Source organism: Mesocricetus auratus, unplaced genomic scaffold (assembly GCF_017639785.1).
Source record: "Mesocricetus auratus isolate SY011 unplaced genomic scaffold, BCM_Maur_2.0 Super-Scaffold_100010, whole genome shotgun sequence".
Classification (NCBI taxonomy): domain Eukaryota; kingdom Metazoa; phylum Chordata; class Mammalia; order Rodentia; family Cricetidae; genus Mesocricetus; species Mesocricetus auratus.
Genome location: NW_024429194.1, coordinates 24,182,535 through 24,207,201, shown reverse-complemented (window position 1 = coordinate 24,207,201; position 24,667 = coordinate 24,182,535). Strand labels below are relative to the sequence as shown.

The 24,667-nt window shown below is 42.3% G+C and overlaps 1 protein-coding gene across 1 annotated transcript in view; it reads left to right on the top strand.

Annotated features, from left to right (window-relative positions):
* Positions 1-23,828, top strand: part of Cab39 (calcium binding protein 39) — a 70,633-nt gene extending 46,805 nt beyond the window's left edge. The window contains exons 3-9 of the mRNA XM_040753147.1: positions 2,311-2,475; positions 4,283-4,401; positions 9,806-9,974; positions 14,738-14,797; positions 17,324-17,389; positions 20,543-20,686; positions 21,279-23,828. Of these exons, the coding sequence (XP_040609081.1) occupies positions 2,311-2,475; positions 4,283-4,401; positions 9,806-9,974; positions 14,738-14,797; positions 17,324-17,389; positions 20,543-20,686; positions 21,279-21,467 (912 nt within the window). The 3' untranslated portion in view covers positions 21,468-23,828. The remainder of the gene's footprint in view (positions 1-2,310; positions 2,476-4,282; positions 4,402-9,805; positions 9,975-14,737; positions 14,798-17,323; positions 17,390-20,542; positions 20,687-21,278) is intronic.
* Positions 23,829-24,667: the final 839 nt, after the last annotated feature.

Here is a 24,667-nt window from a genome sequence, read left to right as displayed (position 1 = left end):
TTGGAGGCTGTCCTGGAACTCGCTCTGTAGACCAGGCTGGTCTCGAACTCACAGAGATCCGCCTGCCTCTGCCTCCCGAGTGCTGGGATTAAAGGCGTGCACCACCACCGCCCGGCTATCCCTATTTCTTATACTTGGAGATTTATTTGCCTTTTATCAGTATTTATTTTGGCAGTTTTCATCAAATTTATATTTTTTGTTTGTTTAGGGTTTTTTGAGACGGTCCCTCTATGTAGTCCTTACTATCCTGAAACTATGTAGAGACACCTTGTCTCCAAACTCACAGACATCTGCCTGGCTCTACCTCCCCAGTGCTAGGATTAAAGGTGTACACCTGGCAAATTCGGAATTGTTTTCATTCATTGCATTTTCCAATATTTTGTCTGCCCTTTGCCGCTGCTTTGGGGACTATAGTTATATATTATTACTCTAAGTTACCCTTAGGCTCTCAAATGTGTCCCCCTCTACTTTACCCTTCATGGTTTTCGGATAGATATTAGTACTCAGCTTTGCAACATTTTTCTTTGCTGTTAATATCCACCCTAGTTTTACCCTCAAATATTATAGCTTCCCTTTCTTTTTTTTTCCCCTGCCCCCCCCATAGCTTCTATTTCTAAGTCTTCTGTTATTCAGTTGCTCTATTTAATATCCTTGGTTTTTCTTGAATGTGAGGCATGTAGTTAAAGTGATTTTTTTTATATTCTATTATCAGTATCATTTCTTTTTGTTGCTTGTATTTCTAATATTTCTCTCTGAGCTTGATGGTAAGCTTTTTTGAGTGAGATGAAAGCAGAACATAGGCTAGGCTGCTTTTGTGTAAATACTGAGGTAAACCATTTTGAGTGTTTGTTCTGCTCGATGCCCTGTGACTTAGAGAGGAAAGACTTTATTTCATCTTGCAGCTTACAGTCCATCATGAAGGGAAATCACAGCAGAATCTCAAGCAGAGGCCATGGAGCGATGCTGCTGGCTGGCTTGCTCTCATTGTTTGCTGTTTTTTTTTTTTTAAGATTTATTTATTATGTATACAGTGTTTTGCCTGCATGTGTGCATGCACACCAGAAGAGGGCACCAGATCTCATTACAGATGGTTGTGAGCCACCATGTGGATGCTGAGAATTGAACTCAGGACCTCTGGAGAAGCAGTCAATGTTTTTAACCTGAGCCATCTCTGCAGCCCTCAGTTTGCTTTCTTATACCACGCAAAGGTATATATACCCAGAGTGTCTCTACCCACAGTGGGCTGGGCCCGCCTACATCCATCATTAATCAAGAAAATGTCCTCAAGGGCCGTGTAATAGAGACATTTTCTCAATTAACATTCCTTCTACCCAGATGATTCTTGCTTGTATAAGATTGACAAAAACAAGCCGGGCGTTGGTGGCACACGCCTTTAATCCCAGCACTCGGGAGGCAGAGGCAGGCGGATCTCTGTGAGTTCAAGGCCAGCCTGGTCTACCGAGTGAGTTCTAGGACAGCCTCCAAAACAATACAGAGAAACCCTGTCTCGAAAAACCAAAAAAAAAAAAAAAAAAAAAAAAAAGATTGACAAAAACAAAAAAAGAAAAACAACCCGTTCAGGCTTACAGTTTCAAAAGTCCATTGCTTTTAGTCTTGAAGCAAGCCAGAAACATGACCCTGATGGAAAACTGTCTACCTTGTGGTAGCCAGGAATCATAAACAGTAATAGAAGAGGGGTCTAGGAAAAAGGCACATTCCCAGTAACCTTTTACCCCAACTAGACCATAATATCTCAATAATCAGTTTATTAATGCATCGGTTGGTTGATCTACTTAAGGGATTAGAGCCCTTCTGATCCAGTCATTTCCCCAGAGCCTACCAACTGCAACCAAGCTTTCCATCCAGGAGTCTTTTGAGGGATGCTTCAGATCCAAACTATAATATATACAGACCCTGTACTTTTCCCTTTCCTTCATGTCTGCCTTGTACTGCTCATGCTCCCTGACACTTGGTGGTTAGTCACACACACCACCTCACCATCTCACATGCCTCTTCCATGGTGCTTTTCTGAGCTAGAGGAGGAGCCCAGCCTTGTCATCCTGTCTCGACTGTACTTTAGCTGGGTTTCCGTTTGTACTCAGTACAAGCCGCCTTTCCCTGAGGAGTCTTGCTGCTCTCTCTTGTGGACACATGCACAGTATCCAGCTCCTGCGCACAGAGGTGGCGCTTGCACACGCAGGTCTGAGAGTAAATAATACAGAAAATAGATTGTAGCTGACACAGATGTGATATATATGTGTTTGTTAAAATTAATTGTTTTTTTCTTCTACACCTTCTTCCCAAAATCAGGCTACAGAAGAAGTTTCCAAAAATTTGGTTGCCATGAAAGAAATTCTGTACGGCACAAATGAAAAAGAACCTCAGACAGAAGCGGTGGCCCAGCTGGCTCAAGAGCTGTACAACAGTGGACTCCTTAGCACTCTGGTAGCTGACTTACAGCTCATTGACTTTGAGGTAAGAAATGTGTTTCTCAATCTTCAGGAACATGTGTTATGGTCCTCTCTCATACATTCTGTCCTTTGGGACATTTTAAGATCCCTGTTGATCCAGGGACACCTGACCTTTGTACACACATTTCAACTGTGTATGAAGTTTCTTGGGTGTTTGTGATGCCTTTTCATTTAGGTTGTATATCAGCTCTTCTTTGGGTTAAGGAATAAGCATTATAAAGAAAGTTGTAGAATGTTAGAAACTCCTAAAAATGTCCATTAGTGCAGTGATAATGTATTTTGTGTTTTCTGCTTGCTCAGCACTGCTTTTAAATTTTTATTTAATGTAATGTTGAAATAGATTTTATTCACGGTTCTGCATTTCTGACTTGTGTAAGATTTGTTTCTGGTAATTGGGTCTGTACCCGTTGGCCCCTCTGCTGGAACAGAACAACCACCAGGCCATTTAATCTTGGTCTAGCTGCAGGCGGCACAGCTTGCTTTCTCTAGGGACCTGCTTACCCCTGTCCCCCATTTTGTTGCCTCAGCTTATGCAATTGGATCATGACATGTTAGGTGTATAGTGAGTTCATGAAGATAATGACTCTTGATTCCAGCCTGAAAAGCATATATACAGTGAACTCTACATGATCACAAGTAACCACTCTGGCTGTCATGAGCGCTAGATGTCTGTGCAGGTTTGGGTGGGAAGGAGGATGATATATAATATAGTTTGACAAAGGCAAGGGTGGCTACTTCAATAATCCTTAGAATAAAGAAAAATAAACATTTTTGTCTTGCTGTAGAGAAGATAGAACTAAGATATGTTTGATTTTATGTATTTTTAATAGTTTATCAAATTCTAACGGTTTATTTTCTCTGGTAACGTGAGGGGTGCATTTAGGATATTTGACCCTTCTCCTTTGTCTCTACCCATTTTGTTCCCTAAACTGAATACTGAATTTAATATTCATTTGAGACTTTAGAGGCATCAGGATTTTTTTGGTTTATTTGGTTTGTTTTTTCTTTTTAAAGTGTGTGCCATGGGACTGATTTGGAGAAATTACCATTATTGCACCTGAGCCAACACAGGTCTCAGGATGATCTGTCCATGGGCTTCAGTGCTCTCTGGGCTTTCTCAGCCTTGTGACAGTGGCTGTTCTAAAACATCTCTTGGGGACCAGTTCTCCTTTATTAATTTCTTAGGTAGCTTTCTGATTGTTAAGTTTCAATAGATGGTCTGTCTGTTTTGTGCAGTGGTGTTTGTAAAGTTCTCATCCCTGAACTACAGTATCGTGACACTTAGTGCTTTTGTTATTAATATATTTTAAGTTTTTCCTATGTGACATAATAGAGTTTATTTGCTTGCTATTAAAGCTCGGCTTTTTCCAGAATTCTGTGACATCATTACACTGAGAGTAAAATCTCCTCCCTTTCCACTTCTGTAAAAGAAAGTGTACACGCTGTATTATTCACAGCAGAAATATCCACTTATGTAGGTTCCTATCCCTGTAGGTGGTATGTGTGCTGTCAGCATCTGCTTTCCATACCAAGTGAATGTGCTTCTGAGCGTTAGTGGTGGTGAAACACTTGTGAATTGTGATGAGATTACCACTTCGTTGATAAATTTATGTTTTAAAAGTGTACACTATTAAAACCAAAAACTTGGGATTATAACTAGATAAAATAAGAATTTTCATGTCTACAAATGTTGTAAAGTCAGATACTCAGTCATAACTAATACACAATGGCTCTTTGATTTTATATTGAAGGGTGGATGGACATTTTAATATTTAGACAGGTAAATATTTTAATGATTGTATTCCTAATAGGGCAAAAAAGACGTGGCTCAAATTTTCAACAATATTCTCAGAAGACAAATTGGTACAAGAACTCCTACTGTTGAATACATCTGCACCCAACAGAATATTTTGTTCATGTTATTGAAAGGGTATGTACAATGTGATAAAGTTTATATTCTTAGTTGAAAATAAAAAGGAAAAAGTGTTTGGGTGGGGAAAGATAACCAGGCTGGTGAACATGGGAAGATTTTCTCTATACTTTTATCTTATTTTTCTGTAACCCTTGATCATATTGCCCTTTTAAAGTTTTGACCTATAAGCTAAACTAGCACAAACATGCCCTGTAGATGTATACTTAAAATGGGGTGAATTGTGAACCCTTAGGAAGGAGATAGAGCCTTATTTTTGCCTGTAAGATTGAAAGTCCATTGAAATCCAAGCCAAGTTGTGAGTCCAAGGGTGCCTCCTCTGCACCTGACCTGCACGCCTCACAGCAGTGGGAGCCTCCTAGTGGGGCATGTGTGCTCCTCACCTTCATGCAGCAGAGCATGCACTATGGGGTCAGTACTGTATATTTCCTGGAGTTACTCCTGGAGTAGCAGGCATTCATGATGTGTGTGGTTGTCCATTTCAGAAACAAAAATTTAAAATCTAAGATCTAAGTTTAACAAAAATGAAAAGATCTTCTTTCTCAGCACTGAGCCTTCCTGGCTAGCAAGGTAAATCAGCAGTGCTTGCCAGCGCTGGCAGTGTTCTGCTAAACTAGCGGGCAAGCATGTTACTGGCATGACTGCTGATGTGAATCAGCTTGCTACCCTCCCCATAGCTTTCCAGCTTACCTCATGTGGATTTGTATCTCTGTGGTTTAACACTTCCCCCAAGTTCAGACTTGCTTAGACAAAGCATGAGTCAGTGACATGTCACATGCCAACATCCTGCTTCCTCCTTTCTGATTCTACCCATCCATGTTGCTTCTTCATGTGTTGCTATACAGAACTTTTGTTGTATCAGTCCAGTGTCCCTGTGGAAATGTGCTGTGTGAGTAGCCTGAAATTTAGGTGTTCTTAGAACTGTGTTATTGAAGCCAGAGGTTTATTAAAATGTGTAAATTGGCAAACATTAAAAGTGTAAGCTGTCACTCTCGGTTAAAATAAGATTTTTTTTTGTAGGATAGTTTAATATTTAAAGCTCTCATCTGAGTGGTCAGAGCAGAATTCTCAGCCAGAGGCAAGAAGGAAAGCCTGAGGCTGGAACTTGGCTTCTCATCCCTTCCACTGTAGTCTATAGGGAACTGAGCATCCCCATAAAGAAAGGACAGCAAAACCTCCCTGCCCAACACCCCTCATCAGAGTCATTAACCTGATGCCATTCCTGCTTGCTGTGGTCCTTATTCTTTCTTACACACAGTTTGACTGCATTGTTCACCCATGTCCATTGTGAATATGCAGTGTGTGTACCATGCAGGCTATAACAACCACAGCACCTTCTACCCACCTGGTACAATCCAGTGCCAGCTTTTAACAAAATGATTTTAACAAAATGAGTGTTTAAATTTTTTAACAGTGTCTACAAACTGAATTTTATAGATAAAACTCTTAGCTTTCTACTAATCTATAATAGTCTCCTCATTTTCTAAAAATGTATGTAATTTATTAAGCAATTGGGTCATTTCTTCTATAGAAAACTACTTTAGTAGAGTGTGATGGCACATGTATATACCATCACTTAGGAGGCAGGAGGCTCCTCCAAGGTCACAGTCATTTTGTTGTGCTGCATAGAAAGTTTAATAGGCTAGCCTGAGCTCCATAGTAAGACTGGGTGTCTCTGAAAATAATTATTTTAGTCATGTATTTTAAATTAAGTTTGCTACCAAACTTTCACCTAATGATTTTTATATATACCAGGGATATTATCCTAGTTTAAAAGTATTAGGGCAGGTGTGGTACCTTAATCATAACACTTGGGAGGCAGAGGCAGAGGCAGGTAGATCTCCATGAGTTTGATGCCATTCAGTGCTACATAACAAGTCCCTGCCTCCAATCAGTCAGTCAATAAGTAAGTAAATAAATAAATGAGAGTTCACTGTGGATTTTGGTATTGCTTCTTCTAATTAAATGTTTTTCTTCCACAAAGCAGGACCTCTCCACAATGATGAACTTTGCTATCTCCAGATAGAATCTGTATGGGGAAAGCCGGTGCCATTATTTTAATTCATTGGTGCGCTAGCCACTAACTTGGATAAGCATTGAATATATTGTTTAAGCATTGTTATTATTAAGTCAGATATTGGGTGTTTATCAGTTACTTTTCCTGTTGCTGTAGTAAAATAATCCTGATGAAAGCAACTTAAGGAAGGAAGGAAGGGTTTGACTTTGTAATCACAGTTGGGTATAGTGGGAAGCCACAGTGAAAGGAGTCTGAAGCAGCTGTCACATTGCACCATAGTCAGGAAGCAGAAAGTGATGGATGCTGCTGTGTGGCCCACTTTCCCCTTTTTATTTGTTCCAAGACTGAAGGCCTCACTCATGGAGTGGCAGTCTTCCCCTCTTGCATAGTCAAGATACTCCCTCACAAGCATGCCCAGAGGCTGACCTTGTCTAGATTGTTCCTCACGGTGTACTGAGAGGCTGGCCTCCTAGCTGATTCTTATCCTTTTGAGTTTTCTGTCAGTATATTAACCATCACGGACATGTTTTTAATCCATTGTAAACCTTACTACTTTTGTAATTTAAGCTGTCCCATCTTAGGCCTCTGTGTGCTCCTTTGGTTGACTCCTTTGTTCTTTTGGCAGAACCTGTGATGGCTTCTTTGCTTTCTGCTACCTCACTCATTTTATATGATTCCTGTCTGACCTGTAGCATTCTTTAAGAAGCACTGTAAGCCACCTTTGAAGATAACCTGTAGTTGACTGGTTATGCTGATAATTCTAGTGTACATATTGGGAAGTACTGGCATTGACCTGTATTCGGAAACGGTAGAATTTTACTGGCTATTTAAAATCTAATATGATCTCCATTAACCTAGTGTTAGTAGGTTGTACAGCATAACTGTTTGCCTTGTACTCGATGGTTTATGGTTTAGTCATTGAGACAAGCTTGACAAACTCCCATCAAAACTTGCCAAACTTGTACCAGACTGCCTTAACACTTGTCCTGCTAGTCTCCTGGTCATTAGAGATAAGCAAGATTAATAGTGTGATCAACTATCTTGTAAACAGACATTTAAATCAAATAACAGGCAGTCAACATGCTGAGTGCCATGCCCTTACTGAGGCAGAGTGCGATTCTGCTCTGGTTGAGGGTCTGATGAGCATATGTACAGTGGAAGGACAGAGGTAGTGCTGCTAGGCAACAAGTTAAGACTGCAGGGTTTCAGAGGGTAAGTTTGCAATGGTCTGTAAAAGGAAAGGAGCTGCCGGGCGGTGGTGGCGCACGCCTTTAATCCCAGCACTCAGGAGGCAGAGGCAGGCGGATCTCTGTGACTTAGACACCTGCCTGGTCTACAAGAACAAGTTCCAGGCAGCTTCCAAAGCCACAGAGAAACCCTGTCTCAAAAAAACAAAAAACAAAAACCCAAACAAAACAAAACAAAAAACACACACACACAAACAAAAGGATCTTATGATAAGTGTTTCGGGGAACTGAGGTCTTACTTAGACAGAAGAAAGTGTCCTGATGGCATATCATTGGTGTAAAGGTCCAGGGCAGGAATGAATACCTTGTAACCAGCAGCATTTTATGCCAGGAGATGGTTTGTCCCAGAGCAGTAGATCTAATAAGGGAAAAGCTAGACATAAGTCTGTTTTGGCTGTAGTTTTGAACTTCTAAACTAGAAATGCCGGTTATAACACATTTGCAGTTATTAATGAGTTAACAGCAGTGGGAACAGATAGAAGGAAGTAAAACTAAGCGATATGAAATATGAAAAGGCCCAGATGCTTCCAAACATAGGAAGTTCTTGAAAGTTGACGATTTGGAGCTAGGATAGGAAGAAGGGGAGTTTTTGAGCTGTATCGTCTAATAGTTTCTAACCATTTGTATGTAGTGACTTAATTTTAAATTAAGGATATTCCATCCCTCATTTGCACTAGCCACATTTCAGATGCTCAGTAGCCACCAATGGCTTAGTAGCCAACATAATGGACAGCATGTGCACAAAACATTCCACCACCATGGAAAGTCTGTTAGACCAGATATCTGCTGCTAAGATGTCTGCCTGTACAGGCAGGGGAGTTGGGTCTTGCTTTTGAGTGTAGAGATAAGCTATTATGTTAGATATGTTTGGCTTATGTAGACCTTTGCTTGAAGCGGTCAGAGATATTGAAAACTACCCAACCACAGTTGAGAGGGTGGATGGGGGGGGAAGGAAACTCAGTCATGGTGGGGGGGCCCATGAGATTGTTGTCTCTCCTTAGCAGGGGAAGACCTCAGCGGGAAGAAAGGGGAACCACCCGGGGGGTTAAAGGGAGAACTGGGAGGGGTTTTTTCTTCCCTATTTTTTAAGAGAGGGAAAGTGCTGGGTAGGGTGTAGCCCAGTGATAGAATATTTACCCAGCATTTGGGTTTGATCACCAGAACCAAAAAGAGAAAGACAAAAGATAGAGGAGCAAAGATCAGCACCATCAGAACATTACACAAGTGGATCTTAGTCCTGTTTTAGCTAAGAGGAAGTCTCTGCTGGCCAAATAATTATTTCACTAGAGTATTGGGAAATGTTGTTTGACTACCAAGAAACAGCCAAAAAAAAACCCTGTGGGAGCTTGTCAGTGGGCAAGAAATAGAGCCAGTGTGGAAGATGGGAGCAACCTGTCTGAGCAGGTGTCAGCCTGTGAAAGGCCTGTGCTCTGAGAAGGGGGTGGCCCCTACTCACTGTGAGGTTTTCTTTCTGACCACAAGGGAAGAGATGCTGAGATGGAGCTGAGAAAGAGGAAAAGGCTGTGTTTGAAGAGTTGGTGAGAAGGTTCCAGGGTCCTGGGGTCCCCTGTGTACTCTGAGGGTCTCCAGGTTCTCTGTGGTGGAGATGCTCTATAAATCCTTAGAAAGAGGCTTACAGCTTTATGGGATTTACATGTTTCCAAGAGTCTGGAAGTACTGGTGTGAGTGTTGAAACAGTGGAGTAGAAGTGCTATATATTTGATGGACCTGTGTTTATACTATGTTTATACTGAAGTCCTGAATCTGGAAAGGGTATTCTCTATTACTCTTCTGTTCAATTTTTTGGTTCTTTTGGTTGTGAACACGGTAAAAAAAAGCTAAGCTCATGGATAGTTGGCCCTGGCACTTCCTTCTAGATCTTTTCAAACACAGAACTTCTATTCTTTGTGGTCCCTGCCATAGCTGGTTTTCTTAATTGAAGGCAGCTGTCCACCTCTGCGTACAGCTGTAGGTTCCACATGACGTGACCTTGATGTGTACTCTTGAGAGAAATACCTTTTGTAAGTTGCTGTGGTCACTTAGGAGTGTGTGAAACTTCTGTTGAGAAAGTTTGAAATGCTCATTTTTGCTGTTTTGAAAGAACAATCATATATGGCTTTTATTTGTTTTGTTTTTACAGGTATGAATCTCCAGAAATAGCTCTTAATTGTGGAATAATGTTAAGAGAGTGCATCAGACATGAACCACTTGCAAAAATCATTTTATGGTCGGAACAGTTTTATGATTTCTTCAGATATGTTGAAATGTCAACATTTGATATAGCTTCAGATGCATTTGCTACATTCAAGGTAACATTTAAAGATTTGAATTCTAAACACACTTGCAAGTCAGATCAGGTTTGCAGTTTCCCAGTCTTTGTCTCCCTCTGCTACTCTATACATGACTGCCCTCTAGTGGGAGTAGAGAAGATGCATTTTTATATTCATTGTATGTTTTAGGTATTTGTAGCAAAACCACAAAACAAAAAAACAAAACAGCCTAAGTTAAATTCTCAAATCTTATCAGAAAAGCAAAAGTGCCCTAAGATCAAAATGTACTTTTCTGTTAAATTATCCTCTAGTGTGGCATAGATAACATACAGAATACCTACCCAACAACCAGGCTTTCTCTTGTGATGGGGCATTCTTTGCTTAGCACTAAGCACAGTGATGTAATTGGCCTCTGCTCAGAGGCCATGCTTTTGGAATATATGCTATTAAATACAAGAACCACATTCAGTATGGAGAAACTGTTGTTAACATGCCCACCTCTGCACAGCAGAGCATAACTAAGGCACCGCAGAGGAGCAGGATCATCCCTCCTGCCCCCCCCATCCCCTCTGCCTCACTTACTTCCTTGTGGAGTTGTATATCCTGAATGCACGTGTGACCACCAGTTTCTTTAGTTGCAAGCTCTGTTTATGGTATATAAATGAAGCAGCAATCTTGTATTTTCTTTTTTCCCCTTTCTGTGTCATGAGAGGCTCCCAATAGTGAACAGAGTATGGCCCATACATAGGCAAGACTATATATGTGCAAGAGAGAGAGACCTACCATCTAATCTCAGACTGGCTAAGTACCAGACAGGTCCAAGCTACTTTATTTCCTAATGGAAATTCTTGTCAGAGCAAGAGGACCACCCTCAGGGACAGCAAAGGTGCCCATGAGAAGTGAGCAGGGTTCCTCCTTTCCTTTCCTGTTGCCTGGCATCCCACTGCAGAGGTAACTTTCTGCATGTTGTCTTTTGAGAAAACATACTCTACAGTTTCCAGACACGTGCAGTTTGTGGAGCAGGTGCTGTGTCTTCACAGTAAAACCACCCTTTCTAAAGGGGTGGAGGATCCAGAGCTTGAACGAGTACTGAGCTAGCAAACAGATGGTTAAATACCTGCTAGTGACTGAGGTTTGTTTGGAGGGATAAAAGAGACAGATATTTGTCATTTTGCAGAATAAAAAGAGCATAGATTCCCTCAGAAAACCCAGCAGAGCCTGGAGCTTGAGATTATGCCTGTGACAGGTCTAGAGAGTGTTTCTGGAGAGACGGTTTGTAAGCATGCGTGACTCACTAAGAGAGAGTTTGGTCTGCTAATCCTAAGTGCCCCCAGGTCAGGAGTGCTAAGGATGTGTCTGCTACTTAAAAGTTAGGTAAGATACAAGTCCACAAGTACATATCACTGCCATAGTGTGTACAGCAAGCAAGTTGCTGTTAAGTGAGAGTTTGAGGGCATGCATGCTGGGTAGTTACCAGCCCTGAATGTGTCCTCAAGGAGTCAAGGGAGGTGCACTCACAACTAATTGAGCAAATGTCTATCCACATTATTGATAGTGCCACCACTGAGGATGAGTTCTGTTGCAGATGTCTATAGGTTCTCCCATCCAGCTCAGCCGAACTTTTTTATTAATGACTAAAAGGTGACTAGTTATATTCGTCAAGTATGTAAATGCTGGCCAAGAATTGGATACTAAGATTGCTGAAGACCTTGAGAAGCCATTATAGAACAGAATGAGGCTAAATGCAGATAACTTGAGTATCTAAATTATAAATACAGAATGGGGAAGTAAAGTGTAATAGTGAATGACAGTTGTTGTTCTCCTCCAGCCTAGGGTCCAAAGAGTACAGACACAGTATTACCAGAGACAAAGTTTACACAAGTCAAAGATTTAGAACTGTGAATAAAAATATGCTGTTTCAATATTATATTAAATGAAACATTTAAAAGCAGTGCCAAGCAAGCACAAAATACATTCTCATTCCTTGCCCAGAGAGGTAAAGCATAATAGTAACAGTCACTACTCAGTGAAATAGTTACCCAGTACGGTTATTGCTAGACTATAATTACCATTATTTGGGATTATTATCATCTTTGTGAGAAAACTGAACCTGAATATGGTCATAGTCCGGCATTAAGTGTGGAGGCTAGAATTTGAACCCAATTGGGTAGACTGCAGAACCCGCTTTAAAAAAAATTCTGAATATGTCCAATAAAATAGGGCAATGTGATGGCATCCCCAGAGCTCAATGTGACCACAGGTGAATGACATCAAGAGCAGTCCATTGTCTTATTTTCAGGTGACAGCATATAAATGTGTTTTTCCACGTTGTTTCCAGGTGTGTTTAGACAAGTAGATGACTGTTAGGCTAAAGGAATGGGGACCCAGCATGAGACTGCTTGTATTTGAAGCGGGGTCTTCTAGAAAGTGCCCAGTCCAGCAGTTTCTGAAAGTAACATGGGGACAGGGTTAATTCTAGCTCAGAGAACTATGACCCGTGCCCTCCAAGGGATGAACTGTACAGGTAGAATTGAGCTCCCTGTTCTTGGACATGGTCAAGCAGTAAGTGTGACTTGGGGCTCTGTGGAAATAAGCCCCCATTCTGGAGGTAGCAATATTCTTCAGGAGCCCCCGGATCATCTTTGACCTGCTGCCTGGAATTGAGGGACACTTTGTGGTTTAGCCCACCTTAAAAGTTGGCTGCTTTCTCTGCTAGATTTCAGACACAATGTAAACAGTCCATACAGCCCTTCCCCAGTTGTACCAGGGAATTCTGGTATGTGTGTCAGATCCTTTTTTCTCCCTTCTGTCTACCTCAGATCAGACCAAGTTTCCTAAGTCACTGCCCTACTCTGACTACTTGTCCTTTACCCGTCACTTTGGCTACCACCTACTCTTACCCCAGTTTAAGGTTCCTTCCTTGTTCCAGGAGACGCAAGTACTGCCAAAGACCCCGTCTCTTCCTTTCCCAGTGTACTATTCGCTGCCTCTTGGCAAGTACTCAATTCCAACAAATCTGCTGCCATCCCAGGCCCTGGGTGTCTTCACAGAGAGCTTTCATGCTGTTATACTGCCAGATTGGCCACAGTCTGAGTTCCCAGATGATGGTATAGTGGTCCTTTTGTGGACCTCTTGCTCCTCTTTACATCATTGACCTTTGCATCTTAGAGCAAATACTTTGTACTGTCCTGTTCTGAGACTCCAGAATCAGTTAGAGAGTCAGCATCTCTTAGATGTGACCAGAGAACAGTGGGCTTTGACTACACTTACTCAGATTGCCCACAAGAGTGATTCAGCCACACACAAAAAAGTGAGAAGTGGCACACACTGTGTACACATTAACCATCCATCCATCCATCCATCCATCCATCCATCCATCCATCCATCCATCCATCCAGTTTCTGAGTGCCTGACTTGTTTTAGGCATTGTTCTGAGGTCTGAGGATTCATCAGTGGCTCATATATTTAAGCCCTGTCCCTGTGGTACCTACCCACAAGGATACCAGCCTTTAACCAAGCATGGTAGCAGGCTAAAGGGTGGGAAATGCTCGTTGACAAGCAGGCTTAGATGCCTTCTCCATTGACTCCTCCCTTTGAAGCCATTGTGTTCTTTTCTGCGTTGCAACCATTGGTACTTGCTAAAATAGTGAACACGTTACCTCTTTCCTTTCTACCTGTGACAGTATAATCTGCCAAATGGAGGTCCCCTGTGTAAAATCAGGCTGACCAGCAGATGTGTACTGAGGGTTTCTGTAAAGTGACTTCCTCATCTCCAAAGATGCTGAAACTCAATTGTTTAATTTTACCCTCTTAATTTTCACAGGAGACTTGGGAAAAAGTAGCAGTTTCCCAAACATCCCTATTTACATAAGGAAGTTATCCCAAACCCTGTCTAGCAGTTTGAACAGCTGTAGGTCTTTGGGGTGGGTTAGAATCCTTCTTAAAAAGCATACTGCGAGCCGCGTCGCACACCTTTAATCCCAGCACTCAGGAGGCAGAGGCAGGCAGATCTCTGTGAGTTTGAGGCCAGCCTGGTCTACAGAGTAAGTTCCAGGACAGCCAGAACTGTTTCACAGAGAAACCCTGTCTTGAAAGAACAGAAGAAGGGGGCAGGAGAGGAAAGGGAAATCTGTGAAGAACTTTTAATGTCACACTTTCCCAAACATGTCTTCTGATTTTCCTGGTTCATTCATTGATTTATTTAATACTAAGCCCTTGCTATAACTGGGTGTGCTTAGGCGCCAGAAACTCAACGCTTGTAAAAGTCAGTGTGATCCTTGTGTTTATGGAAGAGACAGTCTAATGAAAGGGAGGCTTTACTGAATAATCCCACAAGCAAATGTAGAGTCACAACTGTGACCAGTCAGAAGAGGTTTTCTGAGCAAGTAATGCCAAGTTCAAGTTTGGGGTCAGGAGCAGATGGCTGGACACACAGGAAGCCTCTGTGAAGAGAGGTTATCAGGAGTTAGGGTGAGCGGCAGATCACCTCTACAGATTAGGAGCCCCAGTGCATCTCCACAAAGGAACTCAAGCTGGAGTGCTGTCCATATGCAAGACCCAGGGCCAGTGTCACCCTCCAGCCAGCTCTAGAAAACCATAATGAAGTATGAATAGTTCTGACTCAGGGAGACCAAGGTTGTTTCATGGCTAGCTTTATGGTCCTGAGTAAGATTCATAATGGGATACTAAGTACTGTCTGCTAATATTTAACAGGCAGTTTGACATAGAATATTTTAGAATTTTCTTCCTAAGAAAACGTTAATGGAGAACCACTGTAAAAATACATCTTTTTCTTTTCCCAGGATTTACTCACAAGACATAAATTGCTCAGTGCAGAATTTTTGGAACAGCATTATGATAGAGTAAGTATGTGAAATATTTTAAGGAAAATTTATAACTCTTTTTAAACAGAAATGAAATTAACTTAAATGGAGGTTTAAGGTAAGTTATATATATATATATCAGAATATTTGACCCTATGGTATTTGCAAATGGCGCTATAATTACTTATTTACTGAGACAACATGGAGTACTAGTCTGAAGCAAATTTTGATCTTGATTCATACACTGCCTTTTGCATGTTTTCTTATTTTAGAAGAGGGAAATGGTCGTTCTTGTTCCTGAATGACAATCTAAGATGCAAAGAGAATTTAGTCTGACTTTTTTTTTTTACGTCCTTTTTCGTGGGTTGCTACATACAAACAGAAAGAGACAGCAGCAGATGGGATCTGAGCAGCGCTGGCCTAGAGTGGGCAGGACTGCAGCTTTGCTCCTGCCACACTGCTTACCCCTTGGGCCCATGGCCAAGGCACTTACTGGTTGGGCTCTCAGCATCCTCCCATACTTTGCTTCCCACCCTGTCAGTGTCAGTCAGACCCAGCCCCGTGACCTCCAGAGAGCTGTCGGTGATCCCAGCTGCTGGGATGAGCACTGCCCCTCAGCCGCACAGCTACTCTGGGGTTGCAGTGCATGTGTGTGACGCCAACTCCTCTGCCTCCTCTGGAAGGCTTCTCACTGCCGCAGTAGTTCCTTACACACTGGCCAAGACCCGATAAGCATATTTAGAGAACTTAGAATAAATGTCCACTTAAACTTCCTGTCTATTCCACGAAACTCGCCTTGTGTTTTTTTTTAACTCTTCTACAAGTAATTTAAATCTTTGTCTTACATATTGTTGATTGTTTGTCATTTGCTTTCCTGTTCTGCACTGTAAGGTTTTTAGAGACAGAATGTGTGGTTCCTCATGGGTCCCTTCTGCTTGCTTGTCTTCCCCTCTCCCAGCAGCATCACAGCATAGCTCAGTAAATGACTTAAACATTGACAGCACTTTATTCCTGCCATGCGTATTTGGGCATGGGTATTTCCTTTTGTGTGTGTTTGGTTTGAGGGCCTCACAGGCTTTATCACAGTGTGTCTCAATCTGTAGGCTGCCACATATCCTGCATGTCATATATTTACATTATGATTCATAACAGCGGGAAAATTACAGTTATGAAATAGCAACAAAATAATTGTATGGTTGGAGGTCACCACATGAGGAACTGTATTAAAGGGCTACAGCATCAGGAAGCCTGAGAACACTGCTGTTACGTCCAACTGCATGGATCTGATTTCAATTGCTGATAGACCAAAGGCAACTGCTTTCTTCACTCTTTGTGACTGCTTTAACCTCGGTGTAGCATCTGTTTACCAATATGGTCTACCGAGCGAGTTCCAGGACAGGCTCCAAAACAATACAGAGAAACCCTGTCTCAAAAAAAAAGAGTGTGGCCTTCTGGTGCTAAAGCTCATAGAGATAGGGCTAAAACATAGCAAGCAGTTAGTAATTGTTACCTATTTTATTGCCACAAGACCTCGAACTTTCTAATGTGTGGGTATCTTAATTTAAAGCCTCCCACACAGGCTACTTTATTTAAAGAAATTTACTCTAGGCAATGAAGTCTGTTTTAATGCATAAGTAAAATAGTTTCCTACATACTCTTTGTGGATGTGATATCACCTAACAAGATTTTAGAAAGATGTGGATGGGGCAGCTAACAGAAATGTGTAAAGTGTGGTCAGATCTGAGGGAAAAGGAATGCGAAGTCCTAACGAAAAGTACACGATTTTTCTTTAAATGACTAAAACATGGGGAACAATTAATTAAAAGATCAAAAGATGTGTACTAGTTGCTCAGAATTATCTATTGACATTCTTGAAGGGGAGTCAGATTGCCTGGCATGGGTTGACTTTCATGACTCCTACCCTGGTGACATGTTCTTGTTAGAGGTACCACTTTGAAGACCTGGTGGGCTCTTAGCAACTCTGATTTGCAGCTTTGTACTATCCAAGTTTCTCAAGTGATGACTTCCTTATATTTCTTCCAGAAATAGCTTTTCCCATTCCCATTTCTAAGCAATGTTTCTCCCTCCCTTGACATTTGAACCTGGTTCTCACCTTTCAAGACCTCTCTCTACATAACACAGTACTGAGTTTCTCCACTCAACTTTATTTTCTCTCCTTGCTTTATACCTTAAAAGAGTAGGTTCATTTTTCTCTTTGTTGTTTAGACAAATTGAGTTCCTGTATATAAAATAAATAGGAATTTTCTAGTCTAACACCAAGAAATTAGTATGAAAACTGTGAGAAGGTGTTAATGCTTTAGGCAGATGATTTGTGGTACAGAGGGGGACTTGGATCTGGCTGTAGCCTGAAGGGGACCAGTTCCAGGAGCTTCCTGCATAGAGGTGGCTGGTGACATCACCAGAGGGTCACAGAGGAAGGAAGGTTTGACACCATTGTCAGCGAGAGAACACAGGCCTTTGTTGTTGTTCAGAGTCGGCCATTGAACTTTATAATGTTATCTAGCCTCCTTTTCCTTAACCCTGATATATGTTTTCTGCTCTCAGTTTTTCAGTGAATATGAGAAGTTACTTCATTCAGAAAATTACGTGACAAAGCGACAGTCACTGAAGGTATGGCAAATTATCCTTCTCATGTCATTCATTTCTCTTCATCGTATATATGCACCTTGAATTTGGAGAATCAGGCGGGCACATGCTGATGTTGGTTGTAGACTTTAGGAGAAAATACATTTGTGATTTGGACGTAGATAGTTTTGCAGAATTGGGGGTTTGTTAGTGACCTGTATGGAGTAAATGCCCACGAGTTTGGGGTTTATTAGTGGTCTGTATGGTGTAAATTCCCATGTGTAAGGTAGAGACATCAAAAGAGAAGATAACAGGAGACGGAAGAATACTTTCATTTCCTAACTGCAATGTTTTAGATTCTGAAATGTTTTTATAAAGATTAAAGTTTTTATTGGGCTGACCAATGGTGGCATGAGTCTTGCACTTCAGACTCAGAGACAAGTAGATCTCTCTGAGTTCAGGACAGCCAAGGCTATGGAACCCTACCTTGAAAAACCCCAAAGAAAAGAAAAGAAATTTTTGTTGGTTTTGGTTTCAATTTTGGTTTTGAGACAGGGTCCTGCTATCTATCTAAAACTGACCTTGCATCATCCTGTCTGAACTTCCCAGTGAAGTGACAAGCATGAACCATCATGCCTTGCAAAAAGATACCTTTAAATGGATTCATGCCAACTAGATAAAGCATTGTGGGTGTATACCGTGTATATAGATTGGCAGGGTTGGGGGCCAACATGTGAGCAGTGAAACTGAAATGCCATAGCTTTGCCTGCTTATATCAACACATGATATGGACAACCTCATTTGAACCTTAAACATGCTAAATGTAAGAATGAAAGTCTAGAACAAATGTTGGGGATATAGCTCAGTGGGCCAAGTACTTGCTATGCAAACATGAGGATTGGAGTCAGATCCCCAGCACCCACATGAATGCTGGGCAGCTGTGGCAGTCAACCTGTCCTTGGGTGGTGGAGACAGGATCCTAGGATCAAGCTAACTACACTAAACCAGCAAACTCTAGGTTCAAGAAAGACATTCTGCCTCAATATGTCAAGTGGGAAAGTGGCTAAGGAAGAGACAGGTATTTGATCTTCAGCCTAAAAACATGAGCACACACACGCACAGCCCCCCCCCCCCATCCATATGCCTATACACATGAGCATGCGTGTAAACCACACACATGCAGCTGGCAAACTGCAGCCTGGAATCCAGCTGATTGGTTTTGTAAATAAAGGAATATAAGACATTTATGTATCATCTTTGGCTGTTTGAAACTGTAACAGCAGATTTGAGTGGTTGTCACAGAGACCATATGGCCTACAAAGTTTAAAATGTGTGTTATCTGACCTTTTACAGAACAACTGCTGGCCCCTGTATGTCCCTGTGGTGGTTATTAAATATGTAACAACACATTCAGTTCTGTCAGGAAATACTTCTACAGGAACTGGAGGTGGAGTCGCAAGGATTTAGAATAGCATTTAAATGTTTTACTGGATGTATTTTAAATTCCACTTTGCTCAGAATTCCTCAAAAGTACCTGACTTTGTATTGATGAGACACCATTCCTTCCCTTCTGGCCACAACTTTATATCCCTGGGTAAAACAGTGTCCAGATGATTTGAGTTCACAGTCATCTCTTGAGTAACTCAGCTAAGCCAGCCTTTCTTCAGAGTGCCTTTAGTTCTCTAATAGAGATGAGCACTGAGAGCCGCACCCTTAGCACACACTTGGGAGTCTTCCTAGAACACAGGCAGGCTACTTCTTTTCTTGAAAATTAGTAATCATATGCTTCAGAGTGATATGAGGCCTGAAGTTAGTTTTTATGAAAATTACTATATTGCTGGTGCACGCCTTTAATCGCAGAACTCAGGAGGCAGAGGCAGGAAAATCTGAGTCCGAGGCCAGCCTGGGCTACAGAGTGAGTTCCAGGACTGTTACACAGAGAAACCCTGTCTTAGGGAGAAAAGAAAAGAATGATTACATGGCACTTATTTTATATGGGGAATGGGTGTATATTGAGGTTAGAGAACAGGTTAGGGGAGTCAGGTGTCTCCTTCCACCACATGGGTCCTGGGGACTGAATTCAGGCTGTCAGACTTGATGTGCGCCTTTACCCAGTGAGCCATCTTGCTGGCCTAAAGCATAAGTTGTATAAATTCGTCATGAATCCCAGGTAGAATAGATTGGGGGCAGGGATATGAGTGTGGGTGCTGGAGGAGGCCAGGAGAGCATGTGAAATCCTTCAGAGCTTCGGTTGCAGTCATGAGCAGCCCTCCTGGGTGAAAGGAACCTCTGCAAGAAGAGCAAGGGTTCTTACTTAACCACTGAGCCAGGTCTGCAGCCCCACAGGTTTTGAGTCTTGGTTTTTGGTGTTTGTCTTTTGTATGATGAGAAGCTATTTACCTAGAAATGTCAAATACTAGAGCTCAACTGGGGCCCAGCATTTATCAGGCACAGTTCTGTGCTTATGTTCCCATATGCTCACTTGAGTTCCTCACTGTATTCTCCAGAGGTCAGTACCATGTCGACCTCATTGTATACATACATGGTGAAACTAACTCACAAAGAAGGCAAGTAGCACTCACAGTTACTTATCTGAACCCAGGCAGGCTGTCACAGAACATGCCCTTACTGTCTGCCTTGTTGTCCACAAGGGTGAGGGTGGTGCTGATGCCTGTTCCTAACATGCACGTAGCTGACACACTGGACCTCAGCTAGAGCTCAGGATGAAAGCAACTTGGAGGAAAACCTGAACTGAGCAGTAGCCATTTGCACATTGTGCGTTTATATGGTATATCGGGGAAGCATGGAAACGGCAGAAATGGTTTCAGCTCGCTGTTGTGGCTCCTTAACAGTCAGGATTGTCTTGAGGAACCTCCGCTGAACATACCGCTTTGTGTGGCAGGTGTGAGAATGTGAAAACCTGGGCGTGTGTTAGGAGACAACACGCTTCATCTTGGAAAGCCCTGCCAAATAGAATTTAAAACTGGGGGGGGGGTACTTAGTTAAGATTAATGAACAAAAATTCCTAGTACCCTTTTTTCTGACCACTTTCTTGGGTAGTGTGTTGTTCATTTTCATTTTTGTTACTGTTTTTTCAAATCAGTCTCTGGTCTCAAAATGACTATAAGATGGGTTGTTGTTTGTTTGTTAATGGCTTGAAGTCTTAATAATAATGTCATGGTCTAAATGTGTTCTCAGCTTCTCGGTGAACTCCTGTTAGATAGACACAACTTCACGATTATGACGAAGTACATCAGTAAACCTGAGAACCTCAAGTTAATGATGAACCTCCTCCGAGACAAGAGCCGAAACATCCAGTTTGAGGCCTTCCACGTGTTCAAGGTGGGCTGCACTGACAAACAGTGCTTTCCTCAAACTTCATTACGGTTACTAACACTGCCTGGTTTCGGTAACCCATGTGGTACTCGGTTCAGTCAGCATGTTTGAACGAAAGTAGGGACCTGGAAATGGGTGGACCATTTGGACTTGAGAATAAGAAAGCACAGTCAGAGAGGAGCCTCGTTATCTTCAGTGTGTACACAAGGTTCTTCAGAGACAGCAGCTCCCTTGCTGTCCTCCCCCGCCCACCCCATCTAGGCTGGCCTCTGATTGGCAGTCTATCGGCCGCGGATTAAGTGAGGAAGTGAGGGCCGGGGCAGAGTCAAAAGTATTTTGTAGTGCTTAGTGTGGTTTTGGGGGCTGTGGGGGGCAGCCAGTATTTAGTCCTAACTACTCTGTTTCAGAGCTGGCAGAATGAGCTTGGCCGTCTTTGTGCTAAAGCATGTAACCATTGTTATTTCTCCATAGCATGTAAAAAATAAGCTCCTCTAAAGCAAAAACCAGTCACCTGCCCAGGTGAGGGTCCTATCTGCCCAGGAGCTTGCTGGGTGGACGTTGACTGCTTCTCTGACCTACATGGTTTTCTCTTATGCAGGTGTTTGTGGCCAACCCCAACAAGACACAGCCCATCCTAGACATCCTCCTCAAGAACCAGACCAAGCTCATTGAGTTCCTCAGCAAGTTTCAGAACGACAGGACGGAGGACGAGCAATTCAATGATGAGAAGACCTATTTAGTCAAACAGATCAGGGATTTGAAGAGACCAGCTCAGCAAGAAGCCTAATTTCCAATAAACACCTACGATATCCCATCCAACTTCAGCACTTGCTGTTAGCTACTCAGCGTCAGGCACTCTTACCGATTCATGAGGAACATTACTGCTAATCTGCTGTTAAGTGAACGGTTTTCATTTTACCTTTTTGTTTTTCAGTCCAGGTTGGAGAATGTAGCTGCTGCTTGCACATTAGAGCGCACGTGGTCTTTCCCTTGATCTCTGTGTCATTTCAGAACCCACAGACTCCATTTGCTACAGGAGTTCTGAACATGGCTGGGTTCATGAAGGCAAATGTACGATGAGAGTGGTCTATCTAGGGAGAAGACGTTGATGACATCAGCTGATACCTGTACATCGGCACTGCTCTTTGCAGATCTCTGCAGTATGGCATGGGTACACTTGCATCCCAGAGCCAGATCATCCACCGTCACCAAAGGAACGTGGCGTGTACAGGGAGTTTTTGGAGATCAGAGGGGAACTGTATCCAGAGTGAGCTTTGGGGAGGATAAAGTTGACGTGCAAATAAATTGATACTGAAACTTAGCAACTTCTCAAGTGTGGCGCTTCGTAAGGTCATAAGGAAAGTGTATATATGCTTTTCACAGCTTTCTAGAACTTTCTGACATTTGATTTTCTTGAGACTTGTGAACCTGGATGTGTTGAAGGGTATTTGTTAATTTTACTTTTGAAGGTATTTTAAAACAGTAGAGCTAGCAGACACCTTACGTTTCATTTCAACACTGCTTACAGGTTTCTTTTGTATATAATTCTTAGAATGCTCATTTCTTTTAAATCGTTTAATTTGTACAGCAGAGGAATGTTATTGTAGTAGTATGTAACTATTACCTGAGTTTTGCAAAAAAAAAAATGCTCATATGTAATTGAAATACTTGAGATCACATGAAAATGCTGATTTTAACATTTAAGGATCACAGCACTAAAAGAAAAAGAAGCAATCCCTTGTGTTCAGTTATCCAATGGGGCGCCATTGGTAGGTGAAACTACAGACCTGGAACTCAGTTCGCCACATGGACTTGCAGAATATTGGCCTTATTCGTTTAAAATGAGTCCTAAAATTGCCATATCTATGAATGACACAGATTATGCTAATAATGCTGATTCTTGATTCTTTGTGGGTCAGGGCCTCTGTAGAGTACCTTTGTTTCTTAGAGTAAGTGATACCCAGCACAGTAGTTGGGAAACTGAGTAATTAAAACTTTGGCTTCTCTTATGAAAAGAAGAGCCCTAGTCCTAGATGTCCCCTGGGGAGATTAATTGTTTTTAATGTCGTTTTCCTTAATGCTGCAAATTATCAGTATTTATAAAGCAACTGATTTTGCACCACTTTTTGTGACTGTGACCACAGCAGAACAATATCTCCTAGACTGTATCTACATAAAGTTACTAGAATGGTGTCTGTTCTTTGTCTCAATGACACACAGATCACAAACTAACAACTTAAAATCAGAGTTTGCCCCATCCAATTCAGCATGGCTGTAGATGACTTAAAAATTGACATAATTATTCTTTGCTAGCCTCTCTTACTAACTGAATGACTCATTGGCCAGTAAAAGGAGCCTCCCTTGTTGTTTGAGCAGGTTTTAAGGTTTCCTTCAAGAAACACAAGCCAGAAAAACCACTCCAGAGGATACAGGTGTCTTCTATTTCATTTAAATGGCAGTCTACAGTAGAGTCTCCAAGGCCCTTTCCACTGGGGGTTGTTTGAGAGTGAGGGGGAGCAGAGGGAGAATTCATGTTCCCTGGAAACAGGGAAAACATTCAGTCTCCTGAACCAGGAGACCCTCAGCAGGAGGTGACTTGGCTGAACTGACCCATCCTTGCCACCCAATGCTGTGAGTCAGGGTTTAGTGGGACAGCAGTCACTACAGCAGGTGGAAAGGGGTCTCCTTGCCAAGCTAACTCTTAGAGCCTCAGACAGCAAACAGCTCCCACCTGGGCAAACATGAAGTAGTGCTAGAGTCCTGGGGTGAAGACAAGTGCGCTGGGTCAGAGAAATTTGTGTCACCAGTGCGTCGGGAGCTGGAGGCAGAGACTTCCGGACTGTTTTTAAACAAAACAATGTGAAAACATTCAAAATTGAAAAGTTGCATTTGATGTGTGATCATTTACTAGGTTCCTATTACCAAAACGATTATCCTGGGTGTGGTTTCTTTGATGTTATAAAGGTTTAATTTTACTTAAGGCAGTTACTTAATGTGATTTTTTTTTAACCCTTAAAAAAAAGTGGGAGATGTATACAATTGTTAATGACATGGAAGTGTTTCCTTTCTCCTGAGGAAAAGTGAATTTCTTATCAGATATCTGGCTGGCCCTGTAATTTAAATTAAAATAAAATTTTGGAGAAACTGCCTCGTGATGTCCTGTAGGCAATCACATGATGTCACTGTGGAGAGTCCCATCAAGAGACACATGCACACATTTTATTGAAGACTGGACAGGAAACAGTAAAGTCACACTCTTTTTCCCACTCAGGAGTTAATGTACCAGCCATACAGCTTCCCCGTGTCTTGTCCCTCTGTGCAGTTGATGATCGAGTCATGCCACCCTTCCTCGTCTCCACATCAGGCATTCCACCACTTCATGGTGTCTCCCCACCCCTAACATTTGGGGTATAGACCTGTCTTTGGGTTTTGTTCCTTTATCAACACTTAGACACAGCACTAGCTACTTAGCAGGAAGTTTCACACACCACTGGAGTATGCCGAGAGTGGAGGTGAGACCTGTGAAGCCTAGTGCTCTGTGGCACCAAGTCTGTCTCCAGCGATGACTCCTCACCGTGTACAGCTCTGCCGACACAGCCTTATCAGTGTCTCCATTCTCAGGCAGCGGAGACCTGCTCTGGTCTGCAGGGCAACTACACTTCCCATAGGTCAGTTGCAGCTCCGATTCCATTTCCCCATCCCTGGGTCTCCAGGTCTCCATCAGATCTTTGCAGTCTTCCAGTTGCAGGTTGATGAGGCACCCCGTGCTGCTTGCATCCTAGCCTGCAAGGATTAGATCTCATTATCATGGAAGCCCCAAGGACTTCAGTGTCCCCAGTCACCCCAAGTCCTAGGGATCCCACAGATGCCAGTGAGATCCTATAGAGAAAGAGGACAACGTGATACTGCCTTTGCGTTGCTCCTGCCTCTGCAAACCTCTCCTAGCTGCTGCCCTTTCCTGAACATTGGGAATAAGGTAAGATTCTC